General features: G+C 37.0%; 1 protein-coding gene across 1 annotated transcript in view; it reads right to left on the bottom strand.

Annotated features, from left to right (window-relative positions):
* The window catches only part of LOC126325726 (fibronectin type-III domain-containing protein 3A), a 302806-nt gene that overhangs the window by 20242 nt on the left and 259006 nt on the right, over positions 1–23558 (bottom strand). Inside the window, 7 exon segments of the mRNA XM_049995274.1 lie at positions 1164–1291; positions 2593–2759; positions 7691–7894; positions 13096–13349; positions 14528–14797; positions 18004–18176; positions 22863–23081. Coding sequence (XP_049851231.1) covers positions 1164–1291; positions 2593–2759; positions 7691–7894; positions 13096–13349; positions 14528–14797; positions 18004–18176; positions 22863–23081 — 1415 coding nt within the window.

Genomic DNA, 23558 nt, shown 5'->3' with positions numbered 1-23558 from the left:
ATGGCAAAGAACTTTATAGATCAGTCAGACAACATGGAGTATCTCGAAAACAGATTATAAGATGAATATTAACAACAGAAAAATACCAGTGATGTAAAAAAGTTGAATCATAATTAGATCATCGTGAGGGCACTAATCAGGAAATGATACATTAGAAGTAATATATGAATTTTGCTATTGGACATCAATATCGCCAATATGTGTAAAATAACACTGAAACAGCAAGAAAAGAATTCCTGAAAAAGATAATTTTGCCAACAGCAAATATAGGAAGTGTATCCTGATAGTATTTGCTGGAGTGTAGCCTTGTGAGGAAGATAAATGAGGATGACAAACAGTTCAGTCAAGAAGAGTACAGAAGATTTTCAAATTTGGTGCTAGAGAATAATACTGAAGATTAGACGGGTAAATCAAATAACTAATGAAAAAGTATTGAACCTAATTATGAAGAACGGAACTAGTGGTGCAAAATTTAAGATTTACTGGTTAAAGGACACACTATGAGACATCAAGAAACTGCCAGTCTGATAATGGAGGTAAGTGTAGAGGGAAACCACGGCTTGAATATAGAAAACAAGCTCAGGTTACAGTAATTATGTGGAGTTGAGTAAGCTTGCACAAGATAGAATAGTGTGGCTAGTGTGGAAAAGTGGATTAAATCAAACTTCAGACTAAAGAACACAACAATAACAACGATCACATCAATGAAATTTTTCAAAATGAACTTTAGTAGGGGAAATGTTTCTAGCCTTCTGGTAATTCCACTCAAAGCCTCTCAATGCTGTTTCACAGTTTTCAACTTAGGTCACAGAAGACAATAGATACATGAAGTAACCAAGAGTAGCTCCGAAACAGAGCCACCATATTTATCACATTTATTTTTGAGAATTATGGCAAAATCTTCGAAGTTGACTGGCCTGAATATTATAAAGTGAATTACAAAAGCAAACAAGCATTCCACGGTCTTTATATGACATAACAACTAGAAGTATTGTAGTTTGAGCTAGAGGTACAATAAAGCAACAGTATATGCAATATTCCAGTCTAACATAAATACTAAGGCAGCACAAAAATCACAAAATTAGAAGTAATAGATTAATTTATATAACAACAACCACATAAAAAGAACTGCAAAAATAATGTTAAAACGTGTAGGCACATACTTGCTTGTAATCCTGGTCTCTTACACGTGCAAGCTGCACTTGATATATAACAGGATCAGCCCCAATTGGCTTACAAGAATTCCACTCCACCAGACAACTTCTCTGCTGGATTTCAGTTGTCTTAGGAGCTATCAACAACAAAAGAAAGTAATCCTATTAATCCCTTTGTCAATAAAAAAAGACCAATACTTTATTTCTTGATCTACACTTATTATGGCAAGAAGATGGCCTCTTTTTGGCAGACTGCACTAAGATGTTATACAAAATCCTAACTAAGCTATTACAATAAGGAACAGAATTTGATCAAAATTAAAAGTAAAAACTCAATTTGGTAACAAATAAAATGTTTATTAAGAGTAGTAATATGTAATAATAAAATCTCCAACAGTAACTCATTAAAAAAAATTCGAAATTTAGCAGTAACTTATCTTGTGCCATTACTTGGTGAAAATGACAATTTTGGGTAAAGACACTAGAAACAATTTGATACCAGAACCACAACAGCCCTTGAAGCCTTCAGTTCCCTTATACACTCAAAAGAAAAATTAGTGTAAGACTGAATACACTCTTGTGGTATGGTCAATGCATACAGGGCCCAAATTCTAATTTCTGGCACTTGAACCAAACACTCCTCGTGTGATATTTCAAGGTTATACACAGCTCATTATCAGTACTTTGAAGTCTGAACCATGACTACAAATTTTACAACTTTAGAAACAGAAGAACATTTTGAAATCAATTATGAAAACCACAAACTACATAAAGATTTTTGATTGGACAGAAATTAAGAAATCAGCATCAGAGGTCTCCACATTTTACTGCATTTGTTTCTGTTCAATAAACTACATACCGATAAAGAAAGTATTTATTTACACTTCAGCCCTGTGTTAAGTGTACTAAATTTGCAAGACAAACAATTTAATATACTAAATACTTGGTAAATACCTTGGCTATCTAAACCTAGATTAACCTGACAGGCAGTGCCACTGAAGAAGTTAAGTTACTTTATAGTGCTATATACCACTGAATGCCACATTAGTCACTGTTGGTCAGATTTTCCAACAGAACTGTAGAGAACTGATAAAATTCATTTAAACACCTGATTAATGTTTGAAAATTTTTTGTTGTTTATTTTATAGGCACATTGCACCTGATGTTATATCCAAACACTTGGAGCCAACTTCTCTTTTTCTAATAAGTCCTAGTTGGTCCCTATAATATATTTGATTATTTTAAGGCAATTTACATTATTTCTTCAACCAGCAAAATTTGCTCTAAAACTAGTAATAATAGTCTGACTTCTCATAATGTAGTAGCAGCAAATTACAAGCAGATAACATTACAATAGTTATAAGTATAGACTTTAATACTGGAACAGCTTTTATTCTTACAAAACAGGAAAGCTCTGTCCATTACACAGCATCTTTACCTTTAAGAGCTGGTGGTGGTGCTCTTGAAGTGGTATGTTCCACAACATCAGAAAAATCCCCTTGTCCTGCATCATTGCTAGCTGCTATTCTAAATCTGTATGTGGTTAGTTCCTGCAGCCTGTTAACTTTGTAACTGTGGCTGGCACCCTGATACACACACTGAAATCTGTAATAAATAAATAAATAGTTAATAAATAAAAACAAAAACATATAAAACTGTTTTACCAATATTAGTGGCAGAGATACGTAAATACATTTTGTAAAGTCATGGTAGATATGAATGGAGTTTGTTTTAAACATGGCTAACAGCAGCAATTGTAAATAAATTTTCAATATGTAAAAAGTATACAGCAAACTGGTTGCATAGGTTTAATGTAAAAACTTTGAACATGTTTTGATACCACTAAGGATATCTTCTCAGAAGGCAGTCACAAATTCTAACGTCACGTAATTTATACGATTTCATTCTGAAGATACCATTAGGTGTATCAAAACCTGGTCAAAGTTTTTACATTAAACTCATGCAACCAGATGGCTTTATACTTTATAATTTGAAAAATATAATCTACAGTAATCTATCTAACCCCAAGTCAACTTCCTGAGGATATGTGCTACCTTAAGGATTCTTGTTCAGAGTTTCTTTAAGTATCTCAGATTGCTTTCACATAAATATAGGAGTGAGCCAACAATTTTCTGAATCTTTTTATTATAAATGGTTACAAAATGTCATCCAAACTTAAGTCTTTGCCATACTGGCCACACTGTGGTAAAAATGGCACAGTTGAATAGAATCTTTGCTAGGCTTCAAAAACAAGTATGCAACTGGCTCCACATTGGTTGCATATTGCTAAGTGAACCAATTCTGTTTAAAATACTGAGGAATGTTGTTTTAACTTGTCACACAATTGCTTATGCTGAATGGGAGAGATCAGGCTAAGGTACCTGTTGTGAGAGACAGACAAAAGTAACAATTTTATGCCTCTTTAAGCTTTTCAACAGATTAAAACACTGTGCCAGACTAAAATTCTTACACACAGAACCTTACCATTTATGGACAATGCTTTGACTAACTACACAACATTGTTCATTATCTGATGCTTATCTACTCTCCCAGTGATCCTTTAGATTGACGTTATATTTGGATGAATTAAGCTGCTGCATGCTTTATTTCTCTCTTGGACCCACAAAGTCTATTACGCATTCTGCTGTCGATATACACATAAAAGCAATATTAGCACCTCTATAGCCAATAGGTTAACATTTGACAACCCATGTCATTAGGACTATCTTTAATATGACCCAAATACCTGGAAAAGTGAGTCATTTATTTGATAGTAGTGATTAAAGTGACTCATAATTTCAAGTTTGCCATTAACCACCAGTTTGCTCTGAACAAGACCTATTTTGATGACTTCCTTGCATATGCTGCCCTTTCTGGGTGAATGCTTTGAATGGGAAAAGGAGCACCAGATGTAAATTGTAGAAGTCAGCAAGTCACAACACCTACTACGACAGAAAAGCAATGATGAGGATCTGAGGGGAAACCAATAAATTTATGTGCCTGAAAGTACCATTAGGTCTAGAGCGAGTAAGAGATATGAGTAGGGACACGAAGAATCTGTGAAAACAATAAGATGGAAAAATGTATAACTAGCCATTTTTGGCAAAATAATGTGAAAGTGTTAATTTTTACAGACATCAAGATTTTTGTAATTTTGCAACATAAAATTGTTATAAATTTGTGGACAGCAGTTTACTAATATTCATAACTGATAATTATTGAATGTAAAAGCTGCATTTTGACATCTTACCTCCTCAAGGCTGGGGTTTGTGTACGATCTTAAACTGACAGTTCATTTAGTGTAACGAACTATCATGACATGATGGAAATAACACTGAATTTGACAAAAACCACCAACTTCGGCAAAAAAGTAACATAATTTCACAAAATCTAATGCCGAATCTGACATAATGTAACACTGGCCGTGGCAAAACATACCAAAGAATTTGGCAATAAAATAAAATGATTTTTTCCTGTCCCTAATGAAAAGCAATGTTTCTTTAAACAGTATATATGACTGGATGGGAATATTATAGTAAATCAAACAACTTTTCCTATGAATTCTTCTTTTAAGGAGATATTATTTTTCCAATATTATTTCAAGACCATTACATGCTCTTCTGCCAATGACAAGTTTCATGAAGCCATCATGGAAGAACTCCGCCTTCTGTATCTATAATCAGGTCTTTATCACTGTCTGCGATTCTTCACTGAAGTAATAGGCCAATATCAACAGAAGACTTGCTTTATTTTAGGAAATATATGAAAACCACAGAACACAAAATCTGGTTTGTATGGTGGACACAGTATTTCCACATGTTTCACCCTCAAACTCTCATGCTGACGTGTTAAGTGTACAGCTCAATGTGGTCTTGTTCCAACAAAACATTTTCTTTCTCATCATATTTTCCTGAGGCATTCAAAGTTGTATGTAGAAGCACAAATTCAATATGGGTAACTTTACTGGTGTCCTTCCTCTCTATAATGCAAAAAATATTCACTAAAATTATTATCTTCCAATTTAAGGCCATTTTTGAACTTTTTTTCTGTGGCATATATCCATGTCAATATTAAACGCACTGGAATTTTTCGGTTTATAATGGTGGACTGGAGTTACACATGAAATTGTAATGTTGTATGAAGGAACACTTTCAGTCTTTTACATCATCATCATCATCATCATCATCATCATCTGCCGGCAAATTTGAAGTCTGCAGTCTTTCACTTTGGGCACGGGCATCTGTGGAACCAATTGAGCACTAATCTTAGAAAAGTCAAGCATAGCAGTAATAACTGACAAACTTTGGTGAAATTCTCATTCTACCATCAATTTTCCACTTGGTGATGTGCCATTTGACTGAATCTTCAATGTCATTATCTATCGCTCTGTAGCAAATGTAGCACTTGACAGTCCCACAGATGTTCACACCCAAGCTAGGAATCTACACAAATGAAAGCTAGAAAGAGATATTTTAGACAGGATGACAGAAACACAAATTTTGAGAATTTACTTAAGTGTAGGGAAGAGTATAACACAAACAGTGTCAAAAGTGACAATTATTTAACAGAGTATTTCAGAAAACAGTAAAATATGTTGCAGGTATAAAGGAGTCAAATGTCAAGAACATTTGAATTGGAACAAGACTTATATCTAAAGAAAAGGAGTTGGTTTCAAAATACTGATGATAACAACAGGTTAAAACAATGGAACTATTCAGAATTTTCTTTGAAAGGATGTGAGACGGCACAATAAAGATTTGGCATGAGAAATTGAAAACAATGAAATATAACGAAGACAACAGCAACTTCTGTGTGGTACACATATGACATCATCAGTTAATATTGCAAGTGCCACTGTAACCAACAAACGAGAGATAATTATGTAAGAAACGCCAAGATTTTCTTGAAAGGTTATACAGTTCAAGAGATGAATCACAAACCCAAAATAGTTGATAATAAGAAAATAAACACACACCAGAAGTGGTGGTTGATGTAGTGTAAAGAGCCATTACGAAGACATAGTCAAGGAAGACTCCTGGAAATTATGGTATTTCAACAGAAGTGATGACAGCTGACATGAATTTATAAACAAGGAACTTGCTAGGTTATTTATAGAAAGTTTGTGAAAGAAATCGCTCCTTAAAACTGGGGCAACGATTTAATTATTTTGCTTCACAAGAAAGGTTACAAACAAGATAAAAATTATAGACCTACCACTTCGTATCTATAATGTAAAAAATATTCACTAAAATTATCATCAATAATATAGGGAAAACACTGGATTTCAATCAAGAAAAGGAACTAGTTGCTTACAGAGATGCATATAGCACAAAGAAAATGTTGCAAGGAATGAAAAAAATTACAGAACAGAGTAATGAGTATGAATTACAATTTTCTTTATGTTCATAGATTTTGAGAAAGCTTTGAATCAATTGAAACAAAAGCTGTAGTGGTTGCACTTGTGAAACAAGAAAGTGATTAAATGTCCATGAGTGTCCTAAAGAATATACATGCCACCGCTAAAGTTTCGGTTATCACGACAGTGGGAAATTCAGAACATAGTGAGGAGTCCAGCAAAGAAGTTCCCTTTTCTCAACAGTACTAGATTTTTTCAGCATTGGAGCACTAAAAGGTATTATTGAAGCACAATATAATGATACAGTACTCTTTGATTCTACCTTAGATAAACTTCAAAGGCAAACAGGAAAAATTAGTAGAGCATAAAAATATAACTAAAATATAATAGTACATGTAAGAACTATAATAAGATTAAAATAGTAAGTAATAAATTTAAAAAATTAAAACAATTATGTTTAACAATGTTCTTCAGTGCATTACATCTAGGATTGTTGAACATTGTCATTCTGATGGTCCATGTGTTATGTTGTGGAGGAAATGATGTTTCATGGGCATACTGACCTACAAATCTTTCAACACAGTATCATTTCAGGGGTGCATTTAGGTCTGTCTGTCTGTCTGTCTGTCTTTGTATGGATGAGAAAGCACGATGGCATCGAACAGCTCAGGTGGAGCAGTTCTTGGCATGCGAGGATATTCGGCGTATAGATTCCCCACCCCCAACTTAAATCCCATTCAGCATGTGTGGGAAGGATTGAGGGAGAGACACTGCAGGACATTCACATGTATCAATGACCATCCAGCAGCTGTCAACTGTGCTGGTGGAGGAACGAGACACCTTACCACAAGAACTTATAACCAAACTTGTGGCCAGCATGCAAGCATGTTGCAGAGCACGCATTGCCATCCATAGTAATAACACGTCATATAAAGAATCAAGTCCCACCTTTTGTGATGTCTAGGCAACCATGATTGAATAGTAGTGACTTCAGTACAGTTATTGTCTTTGAATGAAAGTGTCATTTCTGTTTATCTCATTGGGTATTTTTCCTTCTGTACTAAATTATAGCAGTTCTTTCAATGTATAATCTAAGTTTCACTGAACTATTATTACTTGGCAGTAATAAAATACACTTAAAGACTAAATATAAAAAAAAATGTTATAGTTAAGCACTCACTCTTTTGACCAAGAATTCTCCATTTCCAAAATATACTGCGTGAAGTCAAGGTTTTTACCATCACCCCACTTGAATTTCAAATAATTATGTCCAGTTCCAACACACTCAAGTTTAGGGGGTGCAGGTGGTAAAGGAAGGGTAGAAGCTCGCAGTACAGGACAAAATGGTCCTGGGCCAACACTATTCACAGCCTGAATCCTTATCCTGAAAAATATAAAGAAATAATTATTTGACAGCTAATAGTGTACACGGCCATTAATTAGGCAAGTTTCTAACAAACAACAACAACATTATAAAGAACGGGTAGCTATTTTCTTCAGTTTATTTATTTTGTTTTAACATACATGGGCAGCCCGAAAAGTTCTCAGCCTCATGGTGAAAATAACAAATTATGCTTTCAAAGAAGTTTATTTTTCAACATCATCTCCTCTAATATAGATACATTTTATCCAACAGTGTTCCAATACCATTAACCCCTCTGAAGAATTCCTTCAGAAGTGCTCACAGTACCCACCTACTGTCGCAATGGCTTCTTGACTGGACAACAGGTGCTGACCAGTAAGGAATTTCTTTGGTTTTGTGAACAGATGGAAACCCAAGGGAGTCAAAGCTGGGAAATAGGGTGGATGTTGCAGCACTTCATAGGGCAAATTCCTCAATTTCCCCATTGCCAAGACACTTCTGAGGACTGGTGAAGAGTCCTGGTGATTTTTTCCCCATTGTTTTCACAAATGCTTGCATCCTGTTTCATTAGAAGTTTAGATTAGTACTCTCAGTTTTGCCTTTCTCAAGACAGTCAACCAACTAAATTCCTTTAACATCCAAAACACCAATACCATTATCTTTCCTGACGATGGCACAGTCCTTGCCATCTTTTGAGCTGACGAACTGGTTTCTATCCACTGCACAGATAGCCGTTTGGATTTGGGTATGTAGTGGTGAACTCATGTTTCATCCACTGTCACATATTAATGCAAAAAGTCACTTCTGTTTTTCCTAAAACACACCAAGCCCTTTACAGAAAGTGTTGTGCAAATGTGTTCGTGATCCACGGTGAGCACATGTGGCACTCACTTTTCACAAAGCTTTCTGAAGTTCAATTCCTGGTGCAAGAGGTGATCATCACGTTCCTTTGCTATCCCTAGTGCTTTCGCTATGTACCTCTATAAGTAAATTTTCCAAACTCATATTAAGCACTTAGTTAATGATCTCCAGTGTGGTTGCACTTTTTGGATGTCCCACCTAGAAGCTTTCACGGCCACATTTAACTCTGCTGCCGATTTCTTCAAATTTATTTCTGGAAATTGAAGGTGAAGTGGCACTACATACATTTACAGGCAGCAAATGGATTTTGACTGGTGCTGAACCTTCTTTTACGAAAGATTTAATCACTGCAAAATGCTTGATTTTTTTTCCGTTTTCAACACCACGTGCACTACAACTGCTTTAAATGACTGCCTACAGCCAACTGCTGCCTAGAATGACTTGCAATTTTAAGTGACATCCACTAACATGCGCAGCAATGTAAGAGGGGAGAAAATCATGTGAATAGTGGCAAGATCTTGGGGTGAGGCTGAGAACTTATCAAACAGCACTTGTAATATGAGTCTTTTGAGAACAAAGATATAATATAGAATAAAAAAGTAGGGTTCCATGGACGTTTATAACAGCAGACAACCACAAATGTGTATTACAATTTCAGTCTCTATAACGTAAATATTTGAGATCAAAGTGTTTTCACGTAACACTAAGTGAGGAAGCTTTAAACAAAACAATGCCTTTAAATATAGCCCAAATCAAACAATGGAAAATCCAGGCTCGAATATAACAATATTAGAAAAGGATAGTTGCTAATCATCATACAGTGGAGATGCCGAGTTGCAGATAGGCACAACATAAAGACTAACACAATACGCTTTCGGCCAACAAGGCCTTTGTCAAACATGCACGCACGTGCTCACGTATGCACACCCGCTCGCTACCACAGTCTCTGGCAGCTGAAGCCAGACTACTTTGTTCTATTGTCTATTTTTGACAAAGGCCTTGTTGGCCAAATGTTTATAGTGTGACAGTATTTTCATTGTGTCTATCTTTGACTCAGCATCTCTGCTATATAGTGAGTAGCAACTATCTTTTTTGTAAAATTGTTAAAATATAACCCAAATCAGTAGTGGTCTTATGGTCGATCAGTGAAAAACCGCCAGCAGTACCTAGTTCTACACAGCTTTATAGTGTAATGCGAGCTGAGTTTCTACTGCAATGACAGCCACAAGCAGTAGAGCAGCAGTGCCTCCTGACTGCTTCAGATAATAGTGTACTTGTTTTTGTACAGCGGAATGCAGGTAAAGCTAGATAGCACCTGTGTCTGCTGTGCACAGATGCAAGGGGAACTGGTCACTGCATGGAAACAGTTGGACATTGTGTTATTAACAGTCAGCAGGCTTCAGGCCGGCCCTGCGCAATGCGGTTGCAATGAGGTACTTGTACTAAAAGCCACAGCACCTCAGGCAGTGCTGTCACTTGTGACCTCTGATTTCAAGCACTTCCCAATATGCCTGACATGACTAGTCCACATACACCTGAGGGCAAATGACAAAATGTGATGGGATACAGAGCTAAGTGTGGAAGGTTAAACTTTGTACTAGCTGCAAGGCTGCCCCCTTCACAACTTAGAAATGGGTTTGAACTCTTGCCCTTCAGTGAGAGGGTATCTGAGCCAGGAAAGGATATCCTGTCTGTTGGGACTGAGCTGCTCTTCCTGAAAGATCTGGGCAAATGTAAAAAGTGGGTTTATTGCACACTGGTAGTTTCAACAGTAAGCATATTACAGATCCTTCAAGGAAATAGTGGTAAGTTGCGTAAGAAGGCCAGTGTTCACTTGATACATTTGACGCGGGTCTCATCAAAAAGCAGAATCAATAAACATAATGCTTTATCCTATACTCACAAAAAACAGCATGAAATAAAATCAGTGGAGGTTCCTAGCTCATGTACTAGCTTATCAACAGTCAGTCTTTCGGTGCGCGCGCACGCGCGCACGCGCACACGCGCGCACGCGCGCACGCGCGCACGCGCGCACGCGCACACGCGCGCACGCGCACACGCGCGCACGCACACGCGCGCACACGCGCACGCACACGCGCGCACACGCACACGCGCGCACACGCACACGCGCGCACGCACACGCGCGCACGCACACGCGCGCACGCACACGCGCGCACGCACACGCGCGCACGCACACGCGCGCACGCACACGCGCGCACGCACGACTGCAGTCTCGGGCAACTGAAACCCCACTGCAAGCAGCAGCAGCAGCATCAGCATCAGTGAATGACGAGAGTGACGACTGGATGGGGGTAAGTGGGAGGCTGAGGCAAGGAGGGAGAGGGATAGTATTGTGGGGTAGCGAACAGTGAAGTGCTGCAGGTTAGACAGAGGGCATGGAAGAGGTGGGGAGTGGGGGGTGGGGGGTGGGGGGGGGTTCGCAAGGAGTGGAAAAAGAGAAAAGTAAAAAGACTGGGTGTGATGGCGGAATGACAGCTATGGAGTGCGCGAATGGGAACAAGGAAGGGGCCTCCCCAACCTCTCCCCTGCACTCTGTCTGACCTGCAGCACTTCACTCCCCCTCCCCGCCCCAGCCTCTTCCTTACCCCCACTCAGTTACCAGTCCCTTCCAACACTGGTGCTGTTGCTCGAGACTGCAGCCGCGCGTGTGTGTGTGTGTGTGTGTGTGTGTGTGTGTGTGTGTGTGTGTGTGTGTGTGTGTGTGTGTGTGTTGATGTCTATTGTTGACAAAGGCCTTAATGGCCGAAAGCTTCATTTGTGACAGCCTTTTTGTTGTGCCTATTTTCGACTCAGCATCTCCGCTATATGGCGATTAGCAACTTTCCTTTTCGTAGTATTGTTACATTTCATCCTGGATTTTCCACTGTTTGATTTTTCAGATATTCACGGATGAAAGTAATGAAGCATGGTGAAGTCTGAAACTGTACAATTTTCATGTAGTGATGCATGCCTTTGTATGTGTATTCAACAAGAATTACAACATGGATCTGAATGGTGAGAAAGATGTATTATCACCTGCATTATTTGAATGTATTCTTAGATTTACAAGCTTGATAAAGAACCTATGAAAATCAGTAGCCTTTACTTTACACAGTAGGTCACACAAAGCTGTGTGTTGAACGAAACTATTCTGAATATGACCCACAGCCATATTGATCTCTAATGTTCAGCTATCCAAAGGTCACACACAAACATCAAAACATTCAGATTAATGGTTCAGGTGCCTTCCTTGACTAAATGAATGACTACTTTAAGAAAACTTCCTTAAAAAAGAAACAGGAAATTGCTCATTTCCTCTTATATTCAATTCAATGGCTCATTCACTTACACCAGAGCAGAATCTTTATCATCCAGCAGGATAGGCAGTGCTCCATCTTTTAGTTCACACTGCACAATTCATTCATACAAAATAATGTGATGCACAGTCGCTTCGAAGATAGAAAATCTCTTTCATTTTTGTGTAACTCTCAAGGGATTTCAAAGTCTGTATGCACAAAAACAACACAAGGTAGCAGAGAATAGTCTTTGGGACAATCTCATTTCAAAATTAAAGAAGACTCCAATATAGTGTTTGGCTGAAATAGAAGAATGCTGACTGAAATAGAATCTCCTAGATATTGATGAGCAAAATAAAATTTCCTTATAAAATGCAGGAACACCACCACTTACAATTGGTTTCCTTGGTCCCCAGGGACAAAGAAATGCAAATATTTTGGGGAAACCCTAAGTTTCTTTGTGTAACAAAGAGTGCAAGGAAAGGTGCTACAATTTACAAGCAATTCAGTATAACAGTTTAGAGACTGTACAACAGGTAAAAGATGCTTACAAAGACGAAGATTTGTGAAATGTCATTCTGGAATCTCAATAGTGGCATTTTAGCAACAAACATTTCTTGTCGTCTACCCAAATCCTCCATAATCTAAACAGCGATGTAAATAAGTTAACAAGGTTCTTTCAGCCCCCATCTGGCAGAGCATTTGTTGTGATACTTCAGTTCCAAAAAGGCCCTCATATGCCCATACATGTTAAAAGGATTGCGTTTTCTCTTACTGGTTATCACCAAGCAGCAATTTTAATGTTGAATATCTGACAAGGTTACTTCCCATTTTGCTACTTTTTCGCTGTTCCATCGTCCTTGAGAGTTTTCTCTCTTATCATAGAAACATCTTGCATAAACGTTGCAATTATCAAATTTTGAGGATTTGTTATTGCTTTATCTGTGGCTACAGGGAAACTCGTGGAACTGTAACAACCACTGCCATGTCTTATAATAAGACTACAGTATCAATCATTTTTTCAATGAATAATTTATGACAACACAAATTTACAGTAACACAAACCTGTAAGTAGTTTCTGGCTGTAGACCTTCCAATGTATGTTCTAATACAGGTCCACAAGTGGTGACAACCCTGTCACCCAAATCAATATTGTAGTGGAGAATTTCAGCACCATGACAATCTGGCTGTTGCCATGTGAGGGAGATTGTCAGTGGAGTGGCTGTGTAGCGAGGTAAGGAAACAGCTGATGGCGAAGAGGGTGGTGTTACAGCTAGTGTGCTGTCAGAAAATCCACTCCAACCTGCACTGTTACTTGCCTGAAACAAAAGAAAATGACAGTGTTTTCATTTAATAGCTACTCATCCTTTTAACCAACACAGAAACAAAACTGAGACCTTTTTATGTCACATGCATTAACTTCTGCTCTTTCTTTCTTTTTTTACAAACATGCTTTAATTTCAGTCCAAATGTCTCCTCTCATGATTGACTACTGTATACTGACACACTTTATTGTTTTATCTAATTCCATGGGATGAGTTTATTCTTCCATCAATGTACAATACCATTACTGCGTGTATGTAGTTGCTCTAGTACTTCTTTATTTTACAGGAACAGTGTGTATTAATAGATAAACCAAAAAGTCTCCATGCCAAAAATGAAAGTTAAACTCAGGCAAAGGATGTTTCTGAGAACAGCTACTCTAGTCCACTTCACTCACAAATGCACATCACGGACACAAAATACAGTTCCTAATTTGAAGCATATAAGTCTAATTTATTTAGTAAATACTGTCGTGGTCACATTTGTTACTTTTTATTTGTGATGACTGGTTTCAATCTGCTACAGATACCATCATTAGATTGACACTCCTTGGTGATAGTAGGGACCTCTGGCATGCAGCAGGCCCAACCATGGCAGGGATCCCTATTATCACAAAAGAATGTAGATCTGATGATCTTTGTTGTCGATCAAATCAGTCATCCAGAAATAAAAAGTAACAACTTATTCAAGACCACAACTGTTTTTACTAAATAAATTATAAATTTACATCACTGTTTCCTGAAACAATGTTCCAAAAAATGTAAGTCTAATTTAATGAATTAAAATGAACTTTAATGTTCAATTAATACTTTTTCTACGTATCATTTTATTAATAAAAATAAGGCTTATTTATGTGCAAAGTTTCATTTTTCCTGCTTTCAGTTTCTACTTCCAATTTCAATAATAGTACAATTATTATCTGACAAACTACAAAAATCTTTTGCATTAATATTGGTAAATCAGTTACATATTAACTGTAAGGCAGAGTTAATACCTAAATCATAGGTAGCGACACAGCAAGCCAATCTGCTTTTTGCAACTAATTTCAAATATAATGGAACTGCTGGCACTGTATTTGTGAAATGATGGCGGCAAGAATCTTACACTGTATGTAAATTTTCAGCTATTTTAAAGGGCTATGTTAACTATTGCTACTAAAATAAATATTACTCACCTGCAACCTAAAATAATATGGTGTAGCTGGGACTAGTTCTTTGATATGACAGGAATTAGCAAGACCTTGGAACACAGTAGAAAAATCATTTTCATTGTCAGACTGACTCATCTCAAGGCGGTAGTCTGTGATAGTTGCACCATTGCTTACAGGCTCCAACCAATGGACGAATACGTGTTGCGAGGAACGACAGTTAACCTGAGGTGGTGAGGGTGTCTCAGGAGGTGCAGCTCCACTCAAAACTTCTAGAGGGTCTGACCAGGGGCCAGGCTATAACAACAAAAATTAAAGTATAAGGTCACGAAACTCAGTGAATATGTATTATACTGTAGACCTGGCTATAAATTAATATAATTTGTACAGTTAATGTACTTAGTAGTGGTAGTGGTAGTAGTAGTAGTAGTAGTTGTTGTTGTTGTTGTTGGTGGTGGTGGTGGTGGTGGTGGAGAAAGAGACAAGTATCATATTTACCATGAAAAAATATTTTGTTAAGGCAGTGTTGCATAGCTTTCACAATGGTTAGGAGCTGCATCATACAATACACATCTGTACTTAATTTTATTTTATTATTTTGACTATCACTATCTGTCACATACTGATCATCCTAAGGCAGTAAGACACATACATATTCAACCATGCATTACTCAATTGGAATGACTAATCATACTTGAAATGTTTCATTTAGGCCTAGCATGATACAACAAACACACATTATTGTCTTGAAATGCAAATATCAATGTGCCTGGACCACTGCAGTACGCTAGATTCTAGGGTTGTTCAAGTTACATTAATGTTAAGGTGATGCACATCTTTAAATTGGGCATACTAGCCTTCATGATAATTAATGTATCTGTGAAGTGAGACATTACCATAAATCATTACAAACAAAAATTTGCAGTGGAAGACAATTCGATTAAAAAAAAGAGGGAAACTGTCAATACTGTTCAGACTAAAAGCAATCTGTGGGATTTACTTCAAACGAGTCACTGTACATAATATATCTTTGCACAAAATGGGGGTTGTAACCACACATTTACAAAATTTTAGAACATTATTCTCCTCATATCAACAACAATAAAAATGGGCATGTGCCACTTTGTTATTATGGGCAAAGTGAATCCCAAAATCAACAAAGAGAAACATTGCTTTCAGAAGAAAAGTGACTTTTATCATTACAATGCACCTCTGATTGAGACCACTGTGCACATTTGAAAAATTAAGGACTCTTTATTTACTGCTGGATCATTAACACTATTACCTACATACAATGCCTCTGAACTGTTTTCTTCCCTAAATTCACCAATCTCTAGCCTTCTCCAAATTAAGGGGACTTTGAAGCTGTAGGAGAATATCTTACAGTAAGGGTGCTCAACCCATCGATCACAAATGACTGGTCAATCGCCATAGCTTTATGCGTGGATCTTTGAAGTCATTTGTCAGAAATCTGTTTAAATGAGCCATTTTTGCAAAATACCAGTTTGGTAGTGACATGAAGAGGAAGAAATTTCCTAGTGTTAAAAGTAATTTACAGTCACAGAAGTGTTTTTTGTAAAGCCTGTACAAAAAAGTCTTTCATCAAACATTGCATTATTTAGTGTGTCACAAGTACTGATGAAACCTGCAATACCATATGATGATGGCACAGTTATTAAGGAGTGCTTTCTGGCAGCAAGTGAGTCCTTGTTTTTTCCAATCTTAAAAACAAATCAGAGATAATATCAGCCATCAGAGACATGTCTGTGTCAAGACTACTATAACAAGAAAAGTGGAATTAATGGTAGAAACTGTAAAAGGTTAACTGATAACAGATTTGCAATGCTTCTTATGTTTCTCAATGCAGTTAGATGAGTCAGTAGATGGTGTTGATTCACTCCAAGTTATAATTTTTATAAGATTGACGTTTTCGGATTTCAGTCTAAAAGAAGACTTGCTTACAATTTTGATCTTGATAGACACTACAGGAGAAGACTTTTACAATGCGTTCAAATCCTTTATTTCGAAATATGGTTTGCCAGTTTAGGAACTAGTCTATTAGTACTGATGGAGTACCTTGCACGGTAGGCAATCACAAAGGATTTGTTACCTTTTGTGTGAACAACGAATCTTACCTGCCTTTCTTTAAGTAGCACTGTATTGTGCATCAGCAAGTGCTTTGTGGACATATTTTGAAAATGGTACATGGTATGAGTATTGTCACAAAAGCTGGATTCAATTCGCTCACAGTCACCACAGAGAAATAAGGTTAGAGAGCAATTAGAAGAATTGGATGACCAATATGGAGAACACCTACTGCACACCAAAGTTCAGTAGCTGGGTATGGTTTTAACCATATTTAGAGAATTTCTGCCAGCAATAACATCCTCTGTGTCTTGAAGAGAGGAAGATTACTCAGAATTGTATGATTTGAGCTGGTTGATACATTTGGCATTTGTAACTAATATGAGTTAAAATGAGTGAAGCAATGAGCTTCCAGGAAAAAAATGTACTGTCATAATTTTTACATCTTCTATAAAGTATTTCATGCAAAACTTTGACCTTAGGAGAGCACACTTACAGAAATTAAATGTGAAACACTTTCCTCAAATACGCTCAGAACTGTTGGATCAACAAACATCATTAGATCAAGGAGCTGCAAAGAAGTATACAGCCAATGTGACAGCACTGAAGACGGAGATTGAAAACCGAGTTTCAAATTTCAAGGCGATGGAACTTGGTCTAGCGCTCATAGCTCAATCTTCACAAAAAGTGGATGTGGAAGATATTTAATGTAAAATGAATACTGCTTTCTGTTTTAGTGAGGCAAAAGCTGAAGAGAAAATAATTCGATTTCAAAATGACATTTCCTTAAAGTAGAAAACTTTCGGAACAATATAAAAGTGTTATCATATGTTTAATCACTTTTTGGATCAACTTATTTATGTGAGGCAGCATTTTCAACTATGGACATTGTGAAATCAAAGTGTAGAAAGAAACTAACTGATACTCATCTTGCAGACTGTGAAGGTTGGGTTTGAGGATTTATTCAGCAGATTATAATGAACTTAACAATAATATGCAAAGCCAAGCATCTCACTAAGCCTTTTCTTAATATTTATGATGATGTATATTTTAATTTTGTTCACATGCCTACTAACTTGAGAACTGGGTAGTAGGCCTACATCTTAAGAGAGAGAGAAAATTACCTTATATGTATTTAGTGTAGTTAAAGTGGTTAATTTTGGCTACAGTGTTGTTTTGTGCTTAAAGCTTTTATAAATTTTTAACTCATTTGATCTCTAAATGGACTAAATTACATGTAGGAAATCTAAAGCCTAAAACAGTTGAACACCCCTGCTTTACATAAATCGTGAAAAATAACTAGTGTTACTTGTTATTTTCCTCGTTAATGTAAGAACTTCCCTGACAGAACCCTCACTGTGTCTCCGCCCTCCTCCCCGGCCCCTCTCAAGTACCGACAAGATATATTAGATACTTACACCAACCCTGTTGAATGCTCGGACTTGGAAGACATAAAGTTGACCTGGTGAAAGTTCTGAAACAACACATTCAGCTTCTTTGCCTCTATACACCGTACACTTGGTAGAATCCGCCTGGGCCAATTCAACTTCAAAATCAGTCAGTGGCGATCCACCATCATATTCAGGGTCACCTAGCATGTAAGAAATTATTAACAATGATTAAAATGAAGTAATAATAGCCACTTTAAATAATTGGTGTGCATCTTATTTTTACAGGTGCTACAGCAAAGTCAATACACAAGACTTTATTTAAAAATCATGAAAGATGGTTGTATACATGAAAAGGACGTGAACAGACTAACGATTCAGATTGGTTATATAGTGGTAATAGATAGCTTTCACAACCAGATTTTTAACTATAAGACATTTACAGGGGCAGATATGGACTCTGGCCATAAAGAACTTGCAAAAAGGCGAGAAATTAAGAAAGATATACCTTATACCTCATGTAAGTTGAAAGAAGCAGAAGTTGTTCAGAGAGCATTTGGCAAGAACTGACTGAGACCAGCAGGTGAAAAGATTACAGTAGAAGATGAATTGATAGCTCTGAGAGATGAAATTATGAAAACAGCAGAGAATAAAATTGGTAAAAAGACAAGGGCTGCTAGAAATCTTTGGATATAAGAAGAGATACTGATTTAATTTATGCAAGGAGCAAATATAAAAATTCAGCAAATGAAGCCGGTAAGTGGGAGACAGACTATAAAAACGAGATAGACAGAAAGTGCAAAATGGTGATACAGGAATGGCCAGAGGACAAATGCAAGGCTATCAAAGTATGTATAAATAGAAGAGCAACAGATACTGCCCAAAGGAAAATTAGAGAGATCTTTGGAGAAAAGAGTAGCAGCTGTATGAATATAATATACAGAGTGGCTATAAAAGGAAACGAGCTTTAAGACAATATTATACGAAAAGGGGGGGGGATTGATGATGATGATGATGATGATGATGATGATGATGATGATGATGATGATGAGAGATATGATACTGTTAGAACTACCTGACATAGCACCAAAAGACTGAATTTAAAGCAAGGCACCTGGGGCAGACGAAATTCTTTCAGAACTGCTTATATCCTTGGGAGTGCCAGCTGTGACAAAACTGTTCCACCTAGTGTGCAACATGTATGAGACAGGCAAAATACCCTCAGACTCCAATTGCAAAGAAAGCAGATGCTGACAGGTGTGAATATCACCAAGCTATCAGTTTAATAAGTCAAGATTGCAGAACAATAACAGGAATTATTTACTAAAGAGTGGTAGAAGCCGACCTCAGGGAAGATCAGACCGGATTCTGAAGAAATGTAGGCATACACAAGGCAATACAGGCCAAATGACTTATCCTATTAGACAAGAAATGCAAACTTGCATTTATAGCATTTGTAGACTAAGAGAAAGCTTTTGATAAACTTCTGAAGGTAGCAGGTGTAAAGTACAGGAAGCAAGAGGTTATTTAAACTTTTATAGAAACCAAACGGCTGTCTTAAGAGTCTAGAGTGCAAAAATGAAGCAGTTGGTGAGAAGGGAGTTAGACAGTGTTGTAGCCTATGCCCCGTGTTATTCAGTCTGCACATTGAGCAAGCAGTAAAGGAAACCAAGGAGAAATCTGGAAGGGGAATCACAAAGTTTAAGAAGAAGAAGAAATCAAAACTTTCGAGGTTTGCTGATGACATTGTAATTTTGGAAGAGTCGGCAATAGACTTTGATTATCAGTTGAATGGACTGGATAGTGCCTTGAAAAGAGGTTATAAGATGAGACTCAACAGAAGCAACACAAGGGTAATGGAATACAGTAGCATTAAATCATGATGCTGAGGGAACTAAATTATGAAACGGGATACTAAAAGTATTTGATGTTTTGAAATCTGGGTAGCAAAATAACTGATGATGTCTGAAGTAGGGAGGACATAAAAAGAAGAATGCCAATGGTAATGGCAAGAAAAGCATTTCTGAAGAACAGAAATTTCTTATCATCAAATATAAATGTAAATGTTGGGAAGCTTTTCCTTATGGCATTTGGCTGTACTGTAGCTTTGTGTGAATGTGAATGTGAAATATGGGCAAAAGCTTGAAATGTGGTGCTACTGAAGAATGCTAAAGATGGGTAAGTCGCACTAATGCGGAGGCACTGAACAGAACTGGAGAGAAAAGAAATTCTTGGAATAACTTGACTAAAAGAAGGGACTAGTTACTGAGACATCAAGGAATCACCAATTTAGTACTGGTGGGAAGTGAGGGGGAGGGAGGGGAGAGGTGCATGCATAGTGCAGAGGAAGACCGAGAGAAGAGTACAGGAAGGAAGTTCAAATGGATACGGGTTGCTGTAGTTCTTTGGAGATGATGATGAAGAAGAAGAAGAAGGATGACAAGGCTCACAGATGAAGGAATATCTTACAGACCCAAGAAGTCAACACAGCAAATCATCAAAATTGCAACAAATAACTTTCGAAGCTTTTACTGACAAACATGTGGGAGGCTTGCTGTCTTCAGTGTAAAACCTTTCACATAACTTTCTGATGTCATATGAGAAAAGTGAGAGTTGGGTTTTATACGATCAATGTTTTTGGAATACATGTTATCTGACATGGAAAAGGACATTCTGTCCAAAATACCTAATGATATTTGAGTTCAGAGTACAGAAAAACCCTGAATTAACAAGCCTCCTTTAAAGGAAATTCTACTTTTAATGAATATTTCAATTGGTCCCAGCAAAACTCCCATAAAAAATGTATTTCTCCCCGCCTTTAAAGGACTCCGCTTAAGAAAAGGTCCACTTTTAAGGAATAAAAATGAAACATTCTGCAAATTGGAATCCAGTTTTTACATAGTTCCTAACATGTTCTGGTAAGTTTCTGATTTGTTTCCGCTTCACGCAAGTCATAATTTTTGTCTTATGATGCTGTAAATGGAAACTGATTCAACAGGTCGGCGTGCGCCTAGAATGTAGTCAATAACTCTACTTAGCTTGTAATGATACCGCCAGATCCGTTAAAAGAATTGGAAATCAATTTTTCTGTAACAGAGGTCACATGATTTGACATCACAGTCACTGAGGCTACAAGTATGAAGTGCTAAAAGTGTAACTGTTCGGTTTCTGAAGTGCTGAAGCTATCAATTTTATTTTTGTATAGTTATGGAGGCAAATGTAGAAAGCTTACAGTTCAACAAAAGCAGACAATAACAATCTTAAAATGAATCTTTCCAACATGGTGCAGAAATACGATTTAGCACTGTCTACATGTGCATCATATTAAAACATATGGAAGCATTTCTTAATTCCAAAATTGATGATTCCTGCGAATCCAAAAAAGGAATGGCTGGTTGAATTTTTAAAAATAAATAAAAATCACTGTAAACTGTTATTTCAAAGTGTACATGGAGAAAGTACAGCTCTGGTCGCAGAAAGTGAGAAGTAGTGGATGAACGTTAAACTGCCACGCTTGGCTCCAAGTATGAGGCCAAATACTTTTTGAATGCTGATGAAACTTGTGTCTTCTATAATTTACTTCCTGCAAAATCATATTCTATTATGGGAGAAAAATGCCACAGGAGTAATAAAAAGTAAATAAAATGACAATGCTATTATGTGTACATAATAATGGAAGTTAGAAGTTGCTGCCATTATTAGTTCCCATGTGTTTCCAAAACATAAAAACGCTACTTTGAACTTATGAGTACAATAGCAATCCCTGGAGATATCAGAAATCTTTACAGCATTTTTGGGCATTTAGATGCCAAGACGAGTGCAGCAAGAAGGAAAATTGTACTTATTATTGACTTATGCCTTTTACATCGTAAAGAAATGTAATTTCAGAATGTAAAGTAGTGTTTCTTTCTCCAAACTGTAGAAGTCATCTTCAGCCTCTGGACCTGGGCATAATACACTGTAAATCCAAATACAAAGTAGCAATTGAGTAGAAGTCAATTTCATTCTTTGAGAGGAAGGAAGTGATGAGACTCACCATTGTACAGACTAACATACGTTTGTTGCTGCCTAGAATTCTGTAACACAACAGACTATGTTAAATTGTTTCACATAGGCTGGCTGTCGTACATCAGTTGTTGTTGAAGACAATGTTCTTCCAGAAGAAGAATGGAGTAGAAAAACATATTTCCAAAAATGCAACATTCCAGAGCATTATTTGTTATGATTATGTCATAACTTCCATACCCGACATTGGTGTCAGTGAAATACTTATGAAGGAACACAGGTACAAGCTGGCAGGGACTTTGATGGAGGGGGAGGGGGAGGGGGGGGGCATAGCATCAAGTTTTGCTGCTGCTGCTGTGCAAGTAACTGAAACAGTCAAGAATTTCTTTTCCTCTTTCAATGTAGATGGATCAATTCTAATATTCACCAGCTGAAGCAACAACTTCTTTCAATACAATATGCTGGAAGGACAAAATAAACAAGACTTACTGACAAATAAATAATGTGCTCTGTGAAAAATGTAATAATTATATATTTGCTACATTTAAATTTATGGCACAGGATAATTTTGTAATTATATAGCACTTACATCACCCAAACATGATTGATTTATGATTCTGGGTCACTCCTTTCATGTTCTGTGGCAAAACCTCCATTTAAGGAAAACCCCTATTTAAGGAAAAAATATCCAAATCCCTAGATATGACTAGAAACAGGTTTTACTACATGTTCTAGGATTCTGCAACAAATGAGTATCGAGAAATTTGACTGTGTATATTTCAGCTACCCTCATTGTACACAATTATGACCCTTGTTTTTTCCAACACTCTTCAAAACAGTGTCACACTGAAGAAATGGAACAGAAATCAGGAATAATAACTTACTCCATTTTAAAGCAAGTGATGTGGCACGGGCCTTTCCATGTAGGCGAGGAGGTGAACACTGCCCAGGACACACTGCCTCAGTCGTAACAATGCAAGGCTCTGAGTAATCACTGCAGCCACCAGCACTACTACACGAGACTCGTGCTTGGTATGTTGTGCCAGGCATCAGCCGATCACATACATACTCCAGTTCTGGGCCAGTATAGACTCTCTCAAAACCTGAAACAAACAGAAATGGTAAATCTCTATTTGTAAATCCCAAGTATTAGTAAAAGATCATTATTGCACAATCATTCACAGATGTTGTAGCCTCATTTGTGTTTACTTAACTGTGCAAGACATCAGAAATCTAAACATTCCTTGAATGTTATGTGAACAGAATAATATTTATTAAGTGTGTTCACTTGACACATTTGTTCAGTCATTTGTTCATTCATTCAATCATTAATTATATAAACATCAATGTTTCGTTTCATCAGAAATTTATTTATAAGGTGGACATTGTTTAATAGCACTCTAAAGCAGGCTATGGAGCTTCATAAATGTGTTGTTTCCAACAAAATGATAGCTTGTTGAAGAGGAACGCAAGGCCAAGATGGAGAAAGGGATTTCAATGCCATCACCTTCTCACTGATTTCAGTGAATTAGAACAAAAGCAATAATGCATAATAAGCTGCTCATGACTTAAGGGCCATG

Source organism: Schistocerca gregaria, chromosome 2 (assembly GCF_023897955.1).
Source record: "Schistocerca gregaria isolate iqSchGreg1 chromosome 2, iqSchGreg1.2, whole genome shotgun sequence".
NCBI lineage: Eukaryota > Metazoa > Arthropoda > Insecta > Orthoptera > Acrididae > Schistocerca > Schistocerca gregaria.
Note: the sequence above shows the minus strand (reverse complement) of the source record. Positions and strands in the feature narration are given on the sequence as shown.